General features: G+C 62.1%; 3 protein-coding genes across 6 annotated transcripts in view; 2 read left to right on the top strand and 1 right to left on the bottom strand.

Moving 5' to 3' along the window:
- Window positions 1-10280, top strand: part of KLHL18 (kelch like family member 18) — a 32411-nt gene extending 22131 nt beyond the window's left edge. The window contains exons 5-10 of one of the 2 annotated variants that reach the window (XM_063324206.1): window positions 469-629; window positions 1102-1238; window positions 2697-2919; window positions 4944-5048; window positions 5378-5489; window positions 8180-10280. In XM_063324206.1, the coding sequence (XP_063180276.1) occupies window positions 469-629; window positions 1102-1238; window positions 2697-2919; window positions 4944-5048; window positions 5378-5489; window positions 8180-8566 (1125 nt within the window). In that variant the 3' untranslated portion in view covers window positions 8567-10280. Of the gene's footprint in view, window positions 1-468; window positions 630-1101; window positions 1239-2681; window positions 2920-4943; window positions 5049-5377; window positions 5490-8179 lie in introns of both variants that reach the window. The other variant, XM_063324205.1, reaches the window with a different exon arrangement.
- A 1494-nt stretch (window positions 10281-11774) lies between these two features.
- Window positions 11775-14429, top strand: LOC134510970 (cathelicidin-3-like). Of its 3 annotated transcripts, none has more exons than XM_063324209.1 (7): window positions 11775-12182; window positions 12286-12396; window positions 12513-12596; window positions 12734-13583; window positions 13801-13908; window positions 14065-14148; window positions 14234-14429. In XM_063324209.1, exons 4-7 carry the CDS (start codon window positions 12996-12998, stop codon window positions 14327-14329), a joined length of 876 nt encoding a protein of 291 aa, XP_063180279.1. In that variant the 5' UTR covers window positions 11775-12182; window positions 12286-12396; window positions 12513-12596; window positions 12734-12995; the 3' UTR covers window positions 14330-14429. The 3 variants fall into 3 exon arrangements, with proteins under 3 accessions (XP_063180279.1, XP_063180278.1, XP_063180281.1); XM_063324208.1 differs by having other exon boundaries at window positions 12731-13583; XM_063324211.1 differs by lacking the exons at window positions 12286-12396; window positions 12513-12596 and having other exon boundaries at window positions 12731-13583.
- Window positions 14430-15477: 1048 nt separating this feature from the next.
- On the bottom strand, window positions 15478-17847 carry LOC134510971 (cathelicidin-2-like). Its single transcript, XM_063324212.1, has 4 exons — window positions 17637-17847; window positions 17303-17410; window positions 17116-17199; window positions 15478-15618 (listed from the first exon to the last, which is right to left on the bottom strand). The coding sequence occupies exons 1-4, from the start codon at window positions 17808-17810 to the stop codon at window positions 15508-15510; spliced, it is 477 nt and encodes a 158-aa protein (XP_063180282.1). The 5' UTR covers window positions 17811-17847; the 3' UTR covers window positions 15478-15507.
- Window positions 17848-18339: the final 492 nt, after the last annotated feature.

Below are 18339 nucleotides of genomic sequence, written 5' to 3'. Positions count from 1 at the left end.
GGCAGCCACAGCTTCTCTGGGCAACCTGGGCCAGGGGCTCACCCCCCTCACAGCCAACAATTTCTGCCTCACATCTCATCTCAATCTCCCCTCTTGCAGTGGAAAACCCTTCCCCCTCGTCCCATGGCTCCCCTCCCTGCTCCAGAGTCCCTCCCCAGCTTTCCTGGAGCCCCTTGAGGGACTGGAAGGGGCTCCAAGGTCTCCCCAGAGCCTTCTCTTCTCCAGGCTGAACCCCCCCACCTCTCCCAGCCTATCTTCCAAGCACCATGCGACAGGAGAGCCCACTGGTGTGATGCAGAACATCGCCATTCTGTCCTGAAACGATGTCACCCGAGATCAGGAGAAGATCATTGTCAATATGTGGTTTCTTTTCCATCAGACAACTGGCAGCAGTAGGAACTTGCGGGAAAAAAAAAAACCAACCCATCAACCCCAAAACTCCCAACTTCCCATGCCTCCCTTCCACAGGTGTTTGAAGCTGCGTTAGCCTGGATACGGTATGACCGAGACCAGCGAGAGTCATTCCTGCCCGAGCTCCTGTCCAAAATCCGCCTACCCCTCTGTCGACCTCAGTTTCTCACTGACCGCGTGCAGCAAGACGACCTGGTCCGTTGCTGCCACAAATGCAGGTGAGGCTTGGACGCGGGGTTAGAAACCCATCCATGGGATGGTGGCCCTTGGTGGGGTGGAGGTAGCAGGAATGTGGTTTAGCTGTCGTGGAGACTGAAATTCTCTCTTTCCTTGGACAGAACACCTCAAATTGCAAGAAAACAAAGCACCCTTCCCAATTTTAACCTGGCAGCAGAGCCATGCTGCCTTCTAGAGTTCCTGGCCACGGGAGGGGGAAAATCAGTTGCTGACCCAGGTTGCCCAGAGAAGCTGTGGCTGCCCCATCCCTGGAGGGGTTCAAGGCCAGGTTGGACGGGGCTTGGAGCAACGTGGTATGGTGGGAGGTGTCCCTGCCCAGGGCAAGGGGTTGGAACTTCATGATCTTTAAGGTTCCTTCCAACACAAACCATTCTATGAAATCTTCATCTGACTTAAGACAGTCAGATTTCATCATATCAACTGAACTCTTTAACTGTTTGGCTTTGATTCCAGGGATCTAGTTGATGAGGCAAAAGACTATCACCTCATGCCAGAGCGCCGGCCGCACCTCCCAGCGTTCAAGACCCGTCCTCGGTGCTGTACCTCCATCGCGGGATTGATTTACGCTGTTGGAGGACTTAACTCAGCAGGTACCTTGCATACCCGCTCCCCGCAGTGGGGAGAGCGGCGTGGTTTGCTGGGTAGGACGAGGGGATCGTGAACTTCCCTCATGTGAAGCAGTTTCTCCTCCTGTGTGTAGCACTTTGACCCTTCCACTGAAATGGTCAAGGTGACTGTGCCCATAGTTTAACATCTTCCAGCGAGAAACTTTGTCTAGGAGAGGTTTATTCAGGACGGTATTCTTGCGTATCTTAAAGAATCGGCATTTTGAGGATGGTGTCCTTGCCTGTAGCAGCAAGCAGAACTTGGAGGTATCCAAGTGATGTTGGTGGGGTTGTGGGATCACACATGCAGACACAACGCGCTGGCATGAGCCCAGCATAGCGTCAGAAAGGGGACAAGAAAGTGTTCATGAAGATATCTGCTGGAGCTTCAACCAGCCTGGTTACCCCGGGATGTAGGGTCTGATTAGCGGGTGAGTGCTGGGCACTGGTTCATCGGATTCGGCACAAAATAGACACGGAGCTGTTGGAGCAGGGCCAGTGGAGGCCCTGGAGATGCTGGGAGGGCTGGAGCCCCTCTGCTGTGGGGACAGGCTGAGAGAGCTGGGGGGGTTCAGCCTGGAGAAGAGAAGGCTCCAGGGAGACCTTCCAGCCCCTTCCAGTCCCTCAAGGGGCTCCAGGAAAGCTGGGGAGGGACTCTGGATCAGGGAGGGGAGCCATGGGACAAGGGGGAAGGGTTCTACACTGGAAGAGGGGAGATTTAGGTGAGATATTGGGAAGAAATTGTTTGCTGTGAGGGTGGTGAGCCCCTGGCCCAGGTTGCCCAGAGAAGCTGTGGCTGCCCCATCCTTGGAGGGGTTCAAGGGCAGGTTGGAGCAACGTGGTGTGGTGGGAGGTGTCCCTGCCCAGGGCAGGGGGTGGCACTGGGTGGGCTTTAAGGTCCCATCCAACCCGAACCATCCTGTGATTCGCACCCCAGTCACACACAACACGGCCGGTTTATCCTATGGAGGAGCTGGGTTCCCAGGAAGCAGCGACGCCAACAGATGTGACACTGCAGGTCTCTGCTGCCCCTTGGAGGTTATAAGAGGCCCCACTCCCACAGCCTAGGACTTGCCGAGTCTCACGGTACAGAGCGGGGGCGAGCTTTGAAACGCTCTACAATCCTTTTGTTTGCAGTTTATATGAGTTTTTCAGAGCGGGCGTTCATTGCAGGTGAGTAGAAACGTGGCTGGGAAATGCCTCTGACTTGACTTTGTGGGATCAGGGAGGCTGGAATAGGACTTGTGAGAGCCCAGAATAGGATATAGGAGAGCCCAGAGGTTTTCCCAGAGAAGAGCAGGCAAAATCCTTGTATCAGCCCCATCTTTGGGATCAGAGCAGCCACCGCTTATCCCTCGTGTGCCTCTGCTATGGGCCAAGCTTGCTAAATCAGTGTTTTATCGGGTCTCCCTCTTTTAATTTGAGTAGCGAATTTTTATGCAGGTGACTCGCTGAACGTGGTGGAAGTCTTTGACCCCATTGCCAACCGCTGGGAGAAGTGCCAGCCGATGACGACGGCCCGGAGCCGAGTCGGGGTAGCGGTGGTGAACGGATTGCTCTACGCCATCGGCGGCTACGACGGCCAGCTGAGGCTGAGCACCGTGGAGGTTTACAACCCGGAGATGGATTCCTGGTCCAAAGTGGAAAGTATGAACAGCAAGCGAAGGTACGCGCAGCTCGCTTACGAGGAAGGTGACCTTTGGAGAAGGAGGCGGAGGGGGGGAAATGAGGTTGTAGGAAGGCTGGAGGTGGTGGGTGGTGGTGGATGCCCACTGAGGAATCCATGTTTGGGGAAGGAGCGAAAGAAGGAGGAGTGGAGCGGTACGGAAGCAGGTGGGATTTGCTTGGCCACCTTTGGGGCAGGGAAATCATGCCGAGTCCGGGCACCGCGTGCTGGTAAGGGGAAAACCGTCAGCAGCTCGGCAAAGGAGACACTGGCCCAGGTTGCCCAAGGTGGCTGCCCCATCCCTGGAGGGGTTCAAGGCCAAGTTGGACGGGGCTTGGAGCAACCTGGGCTGGTGGGAGGTGTCCCTGCCCGGGGCAGCGGGGTGGAACTAGATGATCTTTAAGGTCCTTTCCAACCCGAACCATTCTATGATCTGTGCATCACAGCGTTGATTTACAAGGAAAGCCGTTAAGACCTCGGTAATTAAAAAGCAACTGAGCAGTGTGGGCTTTAAGCTACAGAGATTTCGGTTTTGGTAGCGTCAGGGGGTGAAATCAAACTAAAAGAAAGTGATAAAGTTCTGCTGGTGAGTCCCAAAGGAGGTGGCCAGAGCCCCGTTGCTTCACGTTGTGATACTGGGCGGTAGGTAAAGCCCTGGTGAGCCCCACGTAGGACACTCCTGTGCTGCCGGGAGTCAGATAAACCCGTTTTACCATCTCTGGCCAGCGCTGGCATCTTCTCTCCCTCCCGGAAAGCCCAAGAGAATCGCAGCTGGGAAGGAGAGGAGTATTTTTATCGTCCAGGGAGAGGAGTTTCCAGCTAAGCAGAAGGTGTTTGTGCTCGATGAACAGAGCTGCAAGGTTCCCAACCATTCTGGGGACCTCTTAGCGGTTGGGTTTGGGAACTTACTTAGTTTGAAAACCCACCTATTAAGTTGCGGGATCGTCCCGTCCTCCCCGCCGCAACACGGTACCTGCTTCCGTGTTTAAACGTCTTCCTGGCATCCAGGCTTTCTGCTGCGGTTTTCTTTGCGCTCGCGGCCGGTCACTAAAAATTGTTAAATTGTTCACTTTTCTGCGAGCTTTGCAGCACTACTTTACCGTACTGCTTTGTTTGGCTTGTTTTGGGGGGGTTTTTTTTGTGGTCTGAGACGTTGATCGCTTGGGAAGAGCACGCTGCGAGCGGCTGAGTACGTGAAATCTTGGGCACGAGGCTCAGATTTTTAGCAGAAAAGCTCAGTTTTTCCATAGCAATGAGGTTCCTGGGAGCTGTTCCCACGGTTGCTCTTCCACGACTGGGTCGTTCCGCCTCGAAGCCGAGCGGAAGAAGCGTTGGATGCTCTCGTGCGGAGGAAAATGTCGGTTATTGTACAAAGCGCTCGGCTCCGGCTGTAGTGCTGGGGTTTTATCGCCGAGGATTGCGTAGCCGAGCTTTTATGAGAAGCTTTGATGGCCACGTTTTCTTGTCTATTTGACAGCCTTTGGGAGCCAAATATGTGATTTGCAAGGTGTAACGAGAGGCTCAGGCACCTTGGTTTAACGAGCTTTACGTTTGACAGCAATTAGTGCATCTCCGGAGGCCGTGCAGCGATGTCCCTCGCCAGAGTTATCTCCCACCGGCAGCAGCGGGGAGGTCCTTCCTGGGAAGCCGGAATCGCTGGGATTTTGACCCGTTATTTGGGTCAAAATTTCTCCGCGTGTTTCGAATTTAGCTCCTTCGATCAGGAAAACAGGGCGCGCTCATGCTGCGAGCTGCTTTCACGGAGAGCTCAGATGGGATTGAGCTGGTTGAGCAGCCCGGAGGGCGAAGCCAGAGGAGGAGGAGGATGAACCTCCTTGGGGTATGGAGCAGCCCGGAGGGCGAAGCCAGAGGAAGAGGAGGATGAACCTCCGCGGGGTGAAGGAGGCCATGGCAGGCAGCGGGCAAGGCGGGCTGCGCAGATTTGCCGTGCTATGGACGGTGTGGTGGACATCTCACACCTACCTCCATCTCACGGGGAGCGGGGGTCTTTCTCTCCCTTGCAGCGCCATGGGAACGGTGGTCCTGGATGGCCAGATCTACGTCTGCGGCGGATACGATGGAAACTCATCCCTCAACTCCGTGGAGTCCTATTCTCCGGAAACAAACAAGTAAGAGCTCGTCGCGTCCTACAGCTTATCCATCTGTTTGCTGCTGGAGTAGTGCCGTGGCTCTGCCGGGAGTCCGCGCTGTAAAAGGAACACGGTGAATGAGGTGGAAAACCTTTTATATCCCGACAGCGGAGCAGTATCCCTCCTTGCAAGAGTTTACCTGGATGCAAGCGGGGGGGGCGAAAAACCATGGTTTAAATAAAATAGGTGGTGAAAGGAGAGTTCCTGGAACAAAGTCCTAGAAAATCTAATAAAATAGAGTTGAAATCATGGGTGGGCTGCGTGTGCGCCTGCAGGACCTTTGCTAACCTCTCCCTTCTCCCGGCAAGGTGGACAGTGGTGACCCCCATGAGCTCCAACCGCAGCGCCGCCGGAGTCACCGTCTTCGAGGGCCGGATCTACGTGTCGGGAGGACACGACGGCCTCCAGATCTTCAACAGCGTAAGTCTGCGGCGGGGCGGGTTCCTGCAAGAAATGAGAATCGTGGCATCGTCGAGGTTGGAAGGGACCTTTCAGATCGTGGAGTCCAACCGTTAACCCAGCCCTGCCGAGCCCACCACTACCCCAGCGTCCCTCAGCGCCACGTCTGCCCGGCTTCTAAATCCCTCCAGGGGTGGCAACTCCACCGCTGCCCTGGGCAGCCTGTTCCGACGCTCCACCACCTTTTCAGTGTAAAAATTTTTCCTAATATCCAGTAAATATTCACCTGCTGCAGGTAGCCGAAAGGTCAGGCTGGGGCAGGGAAGGCTCCGTTCCCCTTTCCCAGCGTGCCCAAAGTGCCCCAGGTGTTTGCACCACCAAATCCCGTCATTTCCAGAGCCCTTTTAGGAAGAAATGAGCCAGCCAGGTGTCCCACTGGGAACCGCACTGGAAGCGCCGCTCTTGTTCCCGGCGCCAAAAGGCCTGAGCTAGCGTATTCTGTTGTCTCCCCGCTCCCTTCGCTTTTTAAAATCAATTTATCGTTGCGTCCCTTTGAGCTCGGAAGTATCCCAGGCGCCAGACCTCTGCTTTCTGGGCCTGTTTGATGGCTTCCGTGTCGGATCGTCGTTGAAACAAGTTTCACAGCAGGGGGAGTTGGTGCTACGAGGCTGCCTGCCCTCTCCCACCCGCTCCGCGTTTCAGTTCTCGAAAGGAAAAAAAAAAAAGAACACAAAAAAAGACTCGGGAGCGAGAACGGAGGGAGCCCTGTCTGAGTTGGGTCTGTCGCTGCTGCCCCGCTCTCCGGAATTTGTCGTAAAGGGTTTTGTTGGGAGCAGCAATAACCGTTTCTGCCTCGCTCAGCAGAGCAGGGGCAGGCCGTTGTCTGCAGCCTGAGGAACCTCGGAGCCGAGAGCTACGAATCTGCTTGTCCGAGCACATTCCTGAGCGTGTGAGGAGTTTGGAGCGGTGCGGGAGCCCTTGCCGCCAGGCTCCGTCTAACGGTCTCTCTAGAAACGCAGGGGGTGCAAAACGGTGGTTGGTTGAGGGGTTGTTTTTTTTCCCCCCTGAGGCTGGGGGGAGGAGGGGGGAAATTTGTATTCTACAAATACACAGGGAGGAGGTTGTCGGTCGTTCCTGAACGCGGCGGGTTTCTGCGCAGAGGGAGGACGGAGACCCTCCCCTCGGTCACGGGGTTGCGGGATGGGAGCTTCAGCTGCGTCAGGAGCGATGGTCATCCAACGTGAGGAACTGGGAAGTTTGAAGCGTTACAGCTGAAATCTGCTGCCTGGGGAGAGCGGGGAGGCTCGCTGCGGGTTAGGGGACGCTCAGGGGACCGGGGCGGGGGGATTCTGCCCCTCTGCTCCGCTCTGGGGAGACCCCCCTGCAGTGCTGCCTCCAGCGCTGGGGCCTCAGCCCAGGAGAGACACGGAGCTGTTGGAGCGGGGCCAGAGGAGGCCCAGGAGATGCTGGGAGGGCTGGAGCCCCTCTGCTGTGGGGACAGGCTGGGAGAGCTGGGGGGGTTCAGCCTGGAGAAGAGAAGGCTCCGGGGAGACCTTGGAGCCCCTTCCAGTCCTTCAAGGGGCTCCAGGAAAGCTGGGGAGGGACTCTGGAGCAGGGAGGGGAGCCATGGGACGAGGGGGAAGGGTTTTCCACTGACAGAGGGGAGATTGAGATGAGATGTGAGGCAGAAATTGTTGGCTGTGAGGGGGGTGAGCCCCTGGCCCAGGTTGCCCCGAGAAGCTGTGGCTGCCCCATCCCTGGAGGGGTTCAAGGGCAGGTTGGACGGGGCTTGGAGCAACGTGGTGTGGTGGGAGGTGTCCCTGCCCAGGGCAGGGGGTGGCACTGGGTGGGCTTTAAGGTCTGATGGTCTTTAAGGTCAGCTGGAGAGCAGCTCTGTGGAGAAAGACCTGGGAGTGCTGGTGGACAACAGGATGCCCACGAGACAGCAATGTGTCCTTGTGGCCAAAAAGGCCAATGGCATCATGGGGGGCATCAAGAAGAGTGTGGCCAGCAGGTGGAGGGAGGTCATCCTCCCGCTCTGCTCTGCCCTGGGGAGGCCGCCTCTGGAGCACTGGGTCCAGTTCTGGGCTCCCCAGTTCAAGAAGGGCAGGGAACTGCTGGAGAGGGGACAGCAAAGGGCTACCAAGATGCTGAGGGGACTGGAGCATCTCTCTGATGAAGAAAGGCTGAGGGATTTGGGTCTCTTCAGTCTGGAAAAAAGACGGCTGAGGGGGGACCTTATCAACACTTATAAATACTGAAAGGGGGGGTGTCAGGAGGATGGGGCCAGGCTCTTCTCAGTGGTGCCCAGCGACAGGACGAGGGGTAACAGGCACAAACTTGACCATGGGAAGTTCCATCTCAACATGAGGAGGAACTTCTTTCCCCTGAGGGTGGCAGAGCCCTGGCACAGGCTGCCCAGAGAGGTGGGGGAGTCTCCATCTCTGGAGACATCCCAAACCCACCTGGACGCGTTCCTGTGCCACCTGCTGTGGTTGACCCTGCTCTGGCAGGGGGTTGGACTAGATGATCTCCAGAGGTCCCTTCCAACCCCGACCATTCTGTGATTGTGTGATCCAGGGTGTTAGAAAAGCTTAAGAACGATACGGGGTATGACTGTATTTGCATGTTGGAAGAGTCTGTGTGGGTCCGTGGGGTGTTGGTGGTCCTGGAGAAGGTCCCCTGACGCCACGTGTTCTCTGTGACCGCAGGTGGAGTACTACAACCATCACACGGCTACCTGGCACCCGGTGGCCAGCATGCTCAACAAGCGCTGCCGCCACGGAGCCGCCTCCCTGGGCAGCAAGATGTTCGTCTGCGGAGGTTACGACGGCTCGGGCTTCCTCAGCATCGCCGAAGTCTACAGCTCCATGGCGGATCAGTGGTACCTCATCGTCCCCATGAACACCCGCAGGAGCCGCGTCTCCCTGGTTGCGAACTGTGGCCGTCTCTACGCCGTGGGGGGTTACGACGGACAGTCCAACCTCAGCTCGGTCGAAATGTACGACCCGGAGACAAACCGTTGGACGTTCATGGCCCCCATGGTGTGCCACGAGGGAGGGGTTGGCGTGGGCTGCATCCCCCTCCTGACCATCTGAGAAGAAAGTGGGTTGGTTTGTTGGTGGTTTTTTGGTTTTTTGGGGGGTTTTTTTTGGGGGGGTGGGGGTTGGGGGGGGGTGTCATTTTCTCAACGACAATCCGAGGAGAGCTTCAGAGCTGCGATAGCCGCAGAGTTGCGTTTCCAGGTGCTCAAGTGTCATTCGCAAACCCACCCACCCGCAAAAAAAAAACTTGACAAAACACCCCCCCACCCTTGGCTTTTTTGGGTTGGGTTTGGTTTTTTGGGCGTTTTTTGGGTTTTTTTTTTTTGGGGGGCGGGGCAGGGGCTGAGGCTCCCGAAAGATCAAACGTGTTGAAAATACGGCGCCTCCACGTGCTGGTGCGAGCAAAGACCTGCCCCGCTGTGTCCCCCCCCCCGGCCCCGGGCCGCCCCGTAGCCTGTGCCGGGAGCTGTGGCTGAGCCCATCCTTCCTCTCGCCGTCGGTTTTTCCGAACGGCCCTTTGGGAAGGGCCGTTGTAGGCTCCGTTGCGACAGAAAAACGGCCGCTTGAATGACTTTGGAAATACGTTCCCCGCCTTCTGTCGGCAGCGAAGCGACCCCAGGACCCCGCGGGTTCCGTCAGCGGCGACGTTCGGGCGGCGCGGTGGGCACGAACGCGTCTCACCCGGTTTATCGATACGAAAAAATACGAACCGACGTCCCTTCCTGGCCCCCCCCGCTCTCCCCCGTCCAGGTTTCGCGTTGGAAGGTTGCTTCTTACCCAAGCCGTCGCCGGTTTCTGGGAGCGGAGCTGGGCTTTCCTCAGCCCGATGGGGGAAACTTCTCCGCAAGAGCCGCAGGACGGAGAAAAGGAGGAAGGGGAAAATGGGGCGGTTAAACCATCGCGTGGTTTTTTGGTGAGCTGGGAAGGAGGAGGGAGAGAAAGGCCGGAGCGTAAACGACACTAAAGCAACAGTCGGAGGGTTTCAAAACGGGGACGGAGGCCAAGGGGTTCATTGTAAAGACGTCCCTTTAAATTAAAAGATTTGATATATTTTTCAAAGTCGACGTCGAAGAGGCGGCTGGGGCGGAGCTGGGGCTAAGAAATAGGTGTCGGATTTGCCGACCCGGGCTGGGACGGTGTCGGGGAGAGGGATGGACGCCCCAGCGAGGGCCGGGGGGAGGGGGGGGGGCGGCTTCGGGCAGCGCCGGGAGAGCGATGCCGCGGCGCGGGGGACGCAGGGGTGAGCGTCTCCCAAAGGACCCGGCGGGGGGGGTGGGTGGAAAAAACCCGCCCGTTGGATCCCACGCCTTTTGGTGTTTCCTGGTTTGCTGCCCTGGGAAAAATCCGGGGCGGGGGGGCGGGTTTTGTGCCCAAAAAAAAAAAAAAACCCAAACGTTGCGTGAGCGGAGCGAAGCGGCTCCTTCCGTCGCATGGATGCGAACCTCCATCCCTCCGGGACTCTCTCCCACCCCCTTCCAAAGCCATACCTCTTTGCGGGGGGGGGGGGGGGGGGGGGGGCAGGCAGGGACAACGTGACACTAATCCCTTGTCCTGCCCCATTCCCGGTGTTCCGGGGGTGGGGGGTGCTCAGAACCTGCCCCTCCTGGCCCCCACCTCCCGCCGAGCCGGGGGGAGCTGGATGCTCACCCTGATCCCTAAATCCAGCCCTTTCCCTCCCCCCCCCCTTCCATGCTTGTTCATCCCTGATTCCCAGCATCGCTCGGGATTTTAACTTTGGGTGTATATGTGGATGTCGATATATTCAGGTACTATGTATATTTTAGGTATATATATATATATATATATAAAAAATATATATATATAATGAGTGTATCTGGCTATAAATGTGATTTGTCGGGATATAGCTGTATTTCTTCCGTCTACATCTTCCGTGTACATCCCCCCCCCCCCCGCCCCGCCACACACCGGAGGGGGAATTCGGTTGGGCTCTCCGTGCTGCTGAAGACTTGAAAAAGGAAGGAAAAAACCAACCAACCAAAAAAAAAAACAAACAAACACCCCCCCCCCAAACAAACAAAAAACCCCAGCCATGAACACTGGAATCCAACGAAGTTGCTTTTGGGGCGGGGGAATTGCGGGAATAACTTGAGCTGGAGTTACGGAGTGGAGGTGGGGGGGGGTGGTCTCTGCAGCCCTGGGAGGGAAGGATCGGGCCGTGGGTTTTTCCGTCTCTCTGCTTGATTTTTCCCCCCCACCCCCCGCCCCCCCAACCCCGGGACCGAGCGCCGTGGTCCCGCGGCCTCATATCTCGCACCTCGTAGCGTCTCCTCTTCTCCGGGACGCGTCCCCTCCGATGGTCGCCCTGGGCAGAGAAGGCTTTGAGGAGCCCATGGTGTGTCCCTTCTCCCTCCCGGTGCTCCCAGCCGGGATTTCGTGGCCGTTAAGAACGTAAATTATTGGATCAAATACTCTTCCTTCATCCCCAGACCTGCTAAAGCCGGGGCCGGTGGTGACCCACAGGCTCCCGAGCTGGTCCTGGTGGCCCTGGGGGGACGCGGATGTCCCCAAACCGCCCTGCTCGAGCTCCCTGGGTTCATTCCCTGGGGATTTCTTTGCTTTTCCTTCGGGGATGAAGCAAAGGAAAAGGGGAGGGCGGCTGCAGCACCTCCGTCCTCGGCTCCCGACTGCTGCTGTCCGTAAAGGGACAGAAAAAATACTGAACTGGGGGAGAAACGAGCCCCCTTCGCCTGAGGAACGTCGACTGGGAGAGCGGGATCCGCTCGGCGCGATCCGCGGAAAATCCCATGTCCACCGATTCAAGGAAAAAAAAAAACCCAAATTTTGCAAAATGCGTTAAAAATCCACGTAAAACCGACCCCTTTCTGTGTCCGCAAACCAGCCTGCCCTCCTCGCCCCGGGGCTTTCGCTGCTTCTCCCCCCTCCTGTCCGTCCCCCCCCCAGCCAAAAAGGGCACTTTTACTGTCACTTTTAACCTTTTTTTCTATTAAAATCGAGAAAAATTCATCCCCTGGGCGGATGGCGTGGCGTCCTCGAGCGAGGCGGGAGGGTTTCCAGGCGTGAGGGTGCGATCCCCGTCTGGGAAGGGGGCGTTCGGCCGAATCGGAGCGAGAGGGATTTTAAAAAATACCCCGAAAATGGGAAATAAAGAGGGAGAGGGGAAGGGGGCTCCCGGATTTTCTCTCCGTGGGAGTTGGGAGGATGCTCTCTCCCTTCCCGGCTGCGGAGGGGCGGGATGTCGAGCCTGGCTGGATGGATCCTGGAGCGGGGCTGGGGCGGGGGGTGCACCGCCAAACTGGAGCGGACCAAGGGGAAGGGGCCGGGAAAAGGGGGATCGACCCTTCCTGAGCCTCCGCCATCGCCGGCGTCCCCGGCACGACGCCAAGGAAAACACCGGCAACCCGATCCCTTCCCCGCCGTGTTTATCCTGGAGGAGAAGCCGGCGGAGTTTGGGGGCGCTCCCCCCCGCCGCCCCGAGCCGAGCCCCAATCCCTTTTCCCAACCCCCGATCCCGTTTCCCAACCCCGGATCCCGTTCCCTTTCCATGGCGTTGGTGCTGGGAGCCGTCCTGCTGGCGGCGGGCGCTGCCGGCCCCCCGGGGCTGCCGGCTCCCCGCGACCTGGCCCGTTCCGTGCTGGAGACCCACGGGCAGGACCTACGGCTGCTCAAGCTGCTGGGAGTCACCAGGACGGTAGGAACGGGGTTGGGACCGCGGGATGGGGGGACGGGGACATTTGGGTCCCATCCCCCTCACCGGGAAGCCGCCCGCGGCTCCGTCTTTTTCTCCTGGGCAGACTTTCGACTGGGGCACCCATTTCAGCATCAACTTCACCGCCCGGCAGCCCGCCTGCCCCAAAAATCCCCCCGAGCGCCGCGGCGCCGGCTGCCGAGCCCGGCCGGGCAGGGTAAGAGTGGGTCCGTGTCGTGTGTGTGTCCTTCCCCCCCCCCCCCCCCCCAAAAAAAAAAAACAGGGGGGACAGAAAAATGTCCCCAAGGGGCTGAGGGCCACCACGTCCCCCAGGTCCAGCGGTGCACGGCCCAGGTCTCCGTCTTCGCCTTCCTGCCCGACGTGCCGCTGTCGATGGTGGAGTGCGGCCGGGAGCCGGTGAGGGGTCCGGGTCCCCCCCCCCAGTCCTCAGGGTGGGAGGGTGACAGCAGTGGGGACATCCCCCACACACACTTTGGGGATGGTTTTTGGGGGAAGCCCGGCCTTATTTCTTCCTCCGCCCCCCACCCCAGCAGCCCGACGGCAGCACCCAGCCCCACGGCCCCGGAGCCCCGCCAGCCTTCGGCGCCAACCCGCGTCGCCCATCGTCATCCTCCTCCTCCTCATCATCATCACGGCCACCCCCGCGTCCTCGCCCTCCCCCCGCCGAGGGGACATCGCGTGGTCCCCTGTCCCCCGTGGGGCTGGAATAAAGATCTTTTGGGGGTCGTGCGTGTGCGTGTGTGGGGGGTGGAGGTTGGGGGGCAGCGGGGGCACCCCCGGCGTTGGGCAACGGGGATGGGGCAAGCGGGATTGGGCAAACCCGGGGGGCGCCAGCCCCACATGGGACACGTGTCCCATGTCACCTCGGTCCCTGTGGGTCCCTGCGCCCCCCCCCAGGAGTGGGGAACGGTCCCCAAAGTCCCCCCAATCCCCCCCACGCCCAACCAAGGGGCTCCCAGGGCTGGGGACACCCCGGGGAGTGGGGCCGTGTCCCCGCGGGGGACCAGCCGTGCCACCACCCGCACTCAGGACACGCTGAGCACACCTCACCCCGTGTGTCCCCCCCCCCAAAATAACTGCCACTCTGTGGGTTGGGGCCAGGCGTTTCCGGAGAGGGGGGAGCCGAGCTCCCAGGGTGGGGGTTCCCCAACTTCCCTGGGGTGGGGGGTGGATAAAAGGGGACGCGGGTGGGTGGCCCCGGGGACAAGGATGCTGAGCCGCTGGGCGCTGGTGCTGGCCGTGCTGGGGGGGGCCTGCGCCCTCCCCGCCCCGGCCCCCCTCGCCTACACCCAGGCGCTGACTCAGGCCGTCGACTCCTACAACCAGCGCCCCGAGGTGCAGAACGCCTTCAGGCTGCTCAGCGCCGACCCCGAGCCCGCCCCGGTGAGTGCCACCGCCTGGGGACACCGGCGGGTCCCCCGCGGGGACATCGCGGTGACCCCCCGGAACCGATTGACGGTGGTGGCGGGTGGTGGCGGGAGATGTGGGGCTGCAGGGTGGGATGCTCTCCCCACGTCGGGTCCAGGCTCCCGGCGACGGGTGGCATCTCTCCCTGGCGGGTGCCACCACACTCTCCCCCTCCCTGTCCTTGTCCCCGCAGGACATCCAGCTCAAGTCCCTGCAGCGCCTCAACTTCACCATCATGGAGACGCAATGCCCCGGGCACTCGGACGCCCGCTCCGACGCCTGCGAGTTCAAGGACGATGGGGTGAGAGCCAGGAGTGGGGTGGGGTGGGGGGCTCATAGCGGCGGGGGGGGTGACACCCCACACACACACACCCCCCCCCACCCCTCCCGTGGGGTCCCCAGCCCGGGGGACGGTCCCGGCGGGGTGTCCCCACGCTCAGCACCCCGCTCTCCGCAGGTCATCAAGGACTGTTGGGCGCCCGTGCCCCAGGCTGGCGGCCGCCCCGCGCTCGACGTCACCTGCGTGGATTCCCAAGCGGACGTGAGTTGGGGGTGGGGGGGGGGTGTCCCCATCGTCCGTCCCCCCCCCCCCCCCCCAACCCTGTTGACACCTTTTCTCCCCGCAGCCCGTCCGCGTCAAGCGCTTCTGGCCGCTCCTGAAGATGGCATTCCGGACGGTGAGGACCGGCATCCGCCTCTTCAACAGCTTCAGGAGGGGATGAGACACCCCCCCCGCCCCCCCCCTCCCCTCGAGGGGCCACCATCTCCATGACACCCCCCCCCCTCCCCTTGACACCCCCCTCCCCAAATAAAGCTGCTTCTTCCCGGCTCCACTGCGGCTGTGCCTTTTCCTGCTGGGGACAGGGGACGTGGGGGGGGGACGGGATGATGGGGGCGATGCTGATGGTGGAGGGTGCCGGGGTTGGGGGGGGGGGGGGGGGAGGGAAATGGGGTCACCCCCCCCTCCCCCAAAATGGGCATCACCGGTTCCTCGGGGCCATGTCCCAGCACCAGGCTCATGCGGGGGCCTCGCGCCCCCGGGACGGGGTCCCCCCCCACTGTGCCCCGAGGCACCGCGGGGACCAGAGTGTCCCCCAGGAGCCTGCGCCAGCCGCGGGGACCCCACGGGGGTGGGGGGGGGGGGGACAAGCCCACGGGGCCATTGTCCCATTGCAGGGGTGGAGGGGACAGGAGGTGACGGGGGGAACGGGACACACACGCACATCCCCAGGGTCCTGCGCGGGGGTCATCGGAGCTGGGGGTGCAGCCACGACCCCGGGGGGGGGCCACTCTCGGGTCATGAGGGTCCCCGCGCACCCCGTCCCCGTGTCCCCGTCCCAAACCGCCGGTGACAGCCCCGGTGGCACGGCCGAGGTAGCTACCTGGACAGGCAGGGGTGCGCCATGGGGGCCCCTCGGGACCTGAAACACCCCCACCCCACCCCCCCCACCGCCCCCGTCCCTTCTCTCGCAGCTCCCTTGGTGGGGGGACACACAGCCCCGCTGCCCCCCCCCCCATCCCTCCCACTGCCAATGCCACAGGTTTTGGGGACAAAACGCTGTGGGGACGCGATGACACCGTAGGGATGATGTGGGCTTGTGAACGGCTTCTTTTTTTTGGAGGGGGTGGGGGGGGGAACGGGGAGTGCGTGATGCCCTGGGGGCTCCCCGGAACGAAGCCACCCCCGCAATCCCCTCGATGGGGACGCCCTCGATCCCCAATGTGGGGCCGTTGGGAGCCGGGAGGAGGGAGGGGGGGGGGTTGGGATGTGGGGCTGGCGAAGGAGGCGAAGCCACCCGGTTCCTGCCCGCGCCCCCTCCCCGCGTGCCTCAGTTTCCCCCCGGGAGGCAGAGAAGAGCCCGGTCGTTGCATTCCGGCCGCGAAGGGCCCTTTTATTGGCTCAGCCCAGGCGCCAGGAGGCCTTGGCCTTGACGCTGATGCTGAACCTGGGCCGAGAACGTCCGATCCTGCTCAGGAACCGCCCGAACCGGCCCCGCTGGACCAGAACCGGCTGCCGGAGAGAGAACGGGGTCACCGGGATGAGGGAGGGGGACACCCTGCAGCCAGGACCTCGCACCTGGGATCCACCCCCCCGGGACCCCGCACCCAGGATCCCGCACCTGGGTCCCCAGACATGGAATCCTACCCGGGACCCCACAGCCGGGACCCAGCACCCTGCACCCAAGGCTTCACACCCGGGACCCCGCACCCAGGATCCCGCACCTGGAATCCCACCTGGATCCCACACCCAGGTCCCCAGACCTGGAATCTCATCCAGGACCCCCCAGCCGGGACCCAGCACCCTGCACCCAAGGCTTCACACTCGGGACCCCGCACCCAGGATCCCACCCCTGGGATCCAACCCAGGACCCCGCACCCAGCATCCCGCACCTGGGATCCCACCCGGATCCTGCCCCCTGGAGCCTGCACCCGGGTCCCCACACCTGGAATCTCATCCGGGACCCCACAGCCGGGACCCAGCACCCCACACCCAAGGCTTCACACTCGGGACCCCGCACCCACGATCCCACCCCTGGGATCCCACCCGGGACCCTGCACCCAGGATCCCGCACTTGGAATCCCACCCGGATCCCACACCTGGAATCTCACCCAGGACCCCACAGCCGGGACCCAGCACCCCGCACCCAAGGCTTCACACCCGGCACCCCATCCAGGACCCCGCACCCTGCACCCAGGATACTGCGCCCCGGACCCCACCCAGGACCCCGCATCCAGGATCCCGTACCCAGGTCCCAGCACCCAGGACCCCCCCCCCCCAACACACACACACCTGGGACCCCATCCAGGACCCCACAGCCAGGATCCAACACCTGGGAGCCCACACCCAGCACCCTGCACCCAGGTCCCTGCACCCGGGACCCCCCACCCGGGATGCAGCACCCTGCACCCAAAACTCTGCACCCGGGACCCCATCCAGGACACACACACACACCCCCCCTCCAGGTCCCAGCACCCAGGAGCCCACACCTGGGACCCCAACCCAGGACCCCGCACCCAAGAGCCTGCACCTGCACCCCCCACCCAGGACCCCCTCACCCCGGAGCCCCCACCCAGGAGCCCACAATGGTGACCCGACACCCAGGACCCCACCTTGGACCTCTTCACCCGGGACCCCACACTCAAGACCCCCCCCCCAACCCAGGACCCCACATCCCGCACCCAGGACCCCACGCGGGTCCCCAAACCTGGAATCACACCCTGGACCCCACCCAGGATCTCCCCGCCCAGAACCCCATCCAGGACCCAGCACCCTACACCCAGGACCCCGCACCCTGCACCCCCCGGGTGCCCCAGGACCACCCCCCCACCCATCCCACCCTCCCATGGGCTGGCGCCATCGCGGTGGGACGCAGAGGTTGGGGTGTCCCTTTTGGGGACAGCAGACCCCAAAGTGGCTGGGCAGGAGGGAGGACACCGGCGCTGGCACCCCGGCACCCCACCCATGGGTGCCCCCCATCCAGCGGGTGCTGCCCCCTCCCTGACTCACGTCGTTGGAGGCGTCGCTGCAGTGCAGGTCGATCTCGGGAGCGCTCTGCAGGAACTGCACCGGCCCCGAACACTCCTTGATGACCTGGGGGGAGGACACGGGACACCCGGCGTCACCCTGGGGACCCCGGGTGAAGACACCCCCCTCCCCCCGGTGTGTGTGCGCGTCCCACCGTCCTCATCCTCACCCCGTTCTCCTTGAAGTCGCAGTCGTTGGGGTTCACCCGCAGGCTGGGGCTACAGTCCGTCTCCATCATGGTGAAGTTGAGGCGCTGCAGCGTACCCAGATCCACGCCCTGCAGGGCCACCACCAGGGTGGGGGGGTGTCACAAAGGAGGGGGACAGTGTGGTGGCACCCGCCAGGGAGAGATGCCACCCGTCACCGGGCGCCTGGACCCGACGTGGGGAGAGCATCCCACCCCGCAGCCCCACATCTCCCGCCACCACCGTCAATCGGTTCCGGGGGGTCACCGCGATGTCCCCACGGGGGACCTGCCGGTGTCCCCAGGCGGTGGCACTCACCGGGGCGGGCTCGGGGTCGGCGCTGAGCAGCCTGAAGGCGTTCTGCACCTCGGGGCGCTGGTTGTAGGAGTCGACGGCCTGAGTCAGCGCCTGGGTGTAGGCGAGGGGGGCCGGGGCGGGGAGGGCGCAGGCCCCCCCCAGCACGGCCAGCACCAGCGCCCAGCGGCTCAGCATCCTTGTCCCCGGGGCCACCCACCCGTGTCCCCTTTTATCCACCCCCCACCCCAGGGAAGTTGGGGAACCCCCACCCTGGGAGCTCGGCTCCCCCCTCCGGAAACGCCTGGCCCCAACCCACAGAGTGGCAGTTATTTTGGGGGGGGGACACACGGGGTGAGGTGTGCTCAGCGTGTCCTGAGTGCGGGTGGTGGCACAGCTGGTCCCCCGTGGGGACACGGCCCCACTCCCCGGGGTGTCCCCAGCCCTGGGAGCCCCTTGGTTGGGCGTGGGGGGGACTGGGGGGACTTTGGGGACCGTTCCCCACTCCTGGGGGGTGGGCGCAGGGGCCCTCAGGGACCGAGGTGACATGGGACACGTGTCCCATGTGGGGCTGGCGCCCCCCGGGTTTGCCCAATCCCGCTTGCCCCATCCCCGTTGCCCAACACCGGGGGTGCCCCCGCTGCCCCCCAACCTCCGCCACCCCCCCCCACACGCACGATCCCCAAAAGATCTTTCTTCCAGCCTCACGGGGGACAGGGGGCCACGC

This window comes from Chroicocephalus ridibundus, chromosome 2 (assembly GCF_963924245.1).
Source record: "Chroicocephalus ridibundus chromosome 2, bChrRid1.1, whole genome shotgun sequence".
NCBI classification, from domain to species: domain Eukaryota; kingdom Metazoa; phylum Chordata; class Aves; order Charadriiformes; family Laridae; genus Chroicocephalus; species Chroicocephalus ridibundus.
This window is presented reverse-complemented; position numbering and strand designations above follow the sequence as displayed.

Bases quoted from the DNA above. Each gene is read 5' to 3' on its own strand.
- LOC134510970 (XM_063324211.1), top strand. From the start codon at position 12,996: ATGGGGCAAGCGGGATTGGGCAAACCCGGGGGGCGCCAGCCCCACATG. The intron at 13,584-13,800 runs GTGAGTGCCACC...TTGTCCCCGCAG, and splicing joins CCGACCCCGAGCCCGCCCCG to GACATCCAGCTCAAGTCCCT. The intron at 13,909-14,064 runs GTGAGAGCCAGG...CGCTCTCCGCAG, and splicing joins GCGAGTTCAAGGACGATGGG to GTCATCAAGGACTGTTGGGC.
- LOC134510971 (XM_063324212.1), bottom strand. From the start codon at position 17,810: ATGCTGAGCCGCTGGGCGCTGGTGCTGGCCGTGCTGGGGGGGGCCTGC. The intron at 17,411-17,636 runs GTGAGTGCCACC...GTGGCCCTGCAG, and splicing joins CCGACCCCGAGCCCGCCCCG to GGCGTGGATCTGGGTACGCT. The intron at 15,619-17,115 runs GTGAGTCAGGGA...TCTCTCCGGCAG, and splicing joins GCAGCGACGCCTCCAACGAC to CCGGTTCTGGTCCAGCGGGG.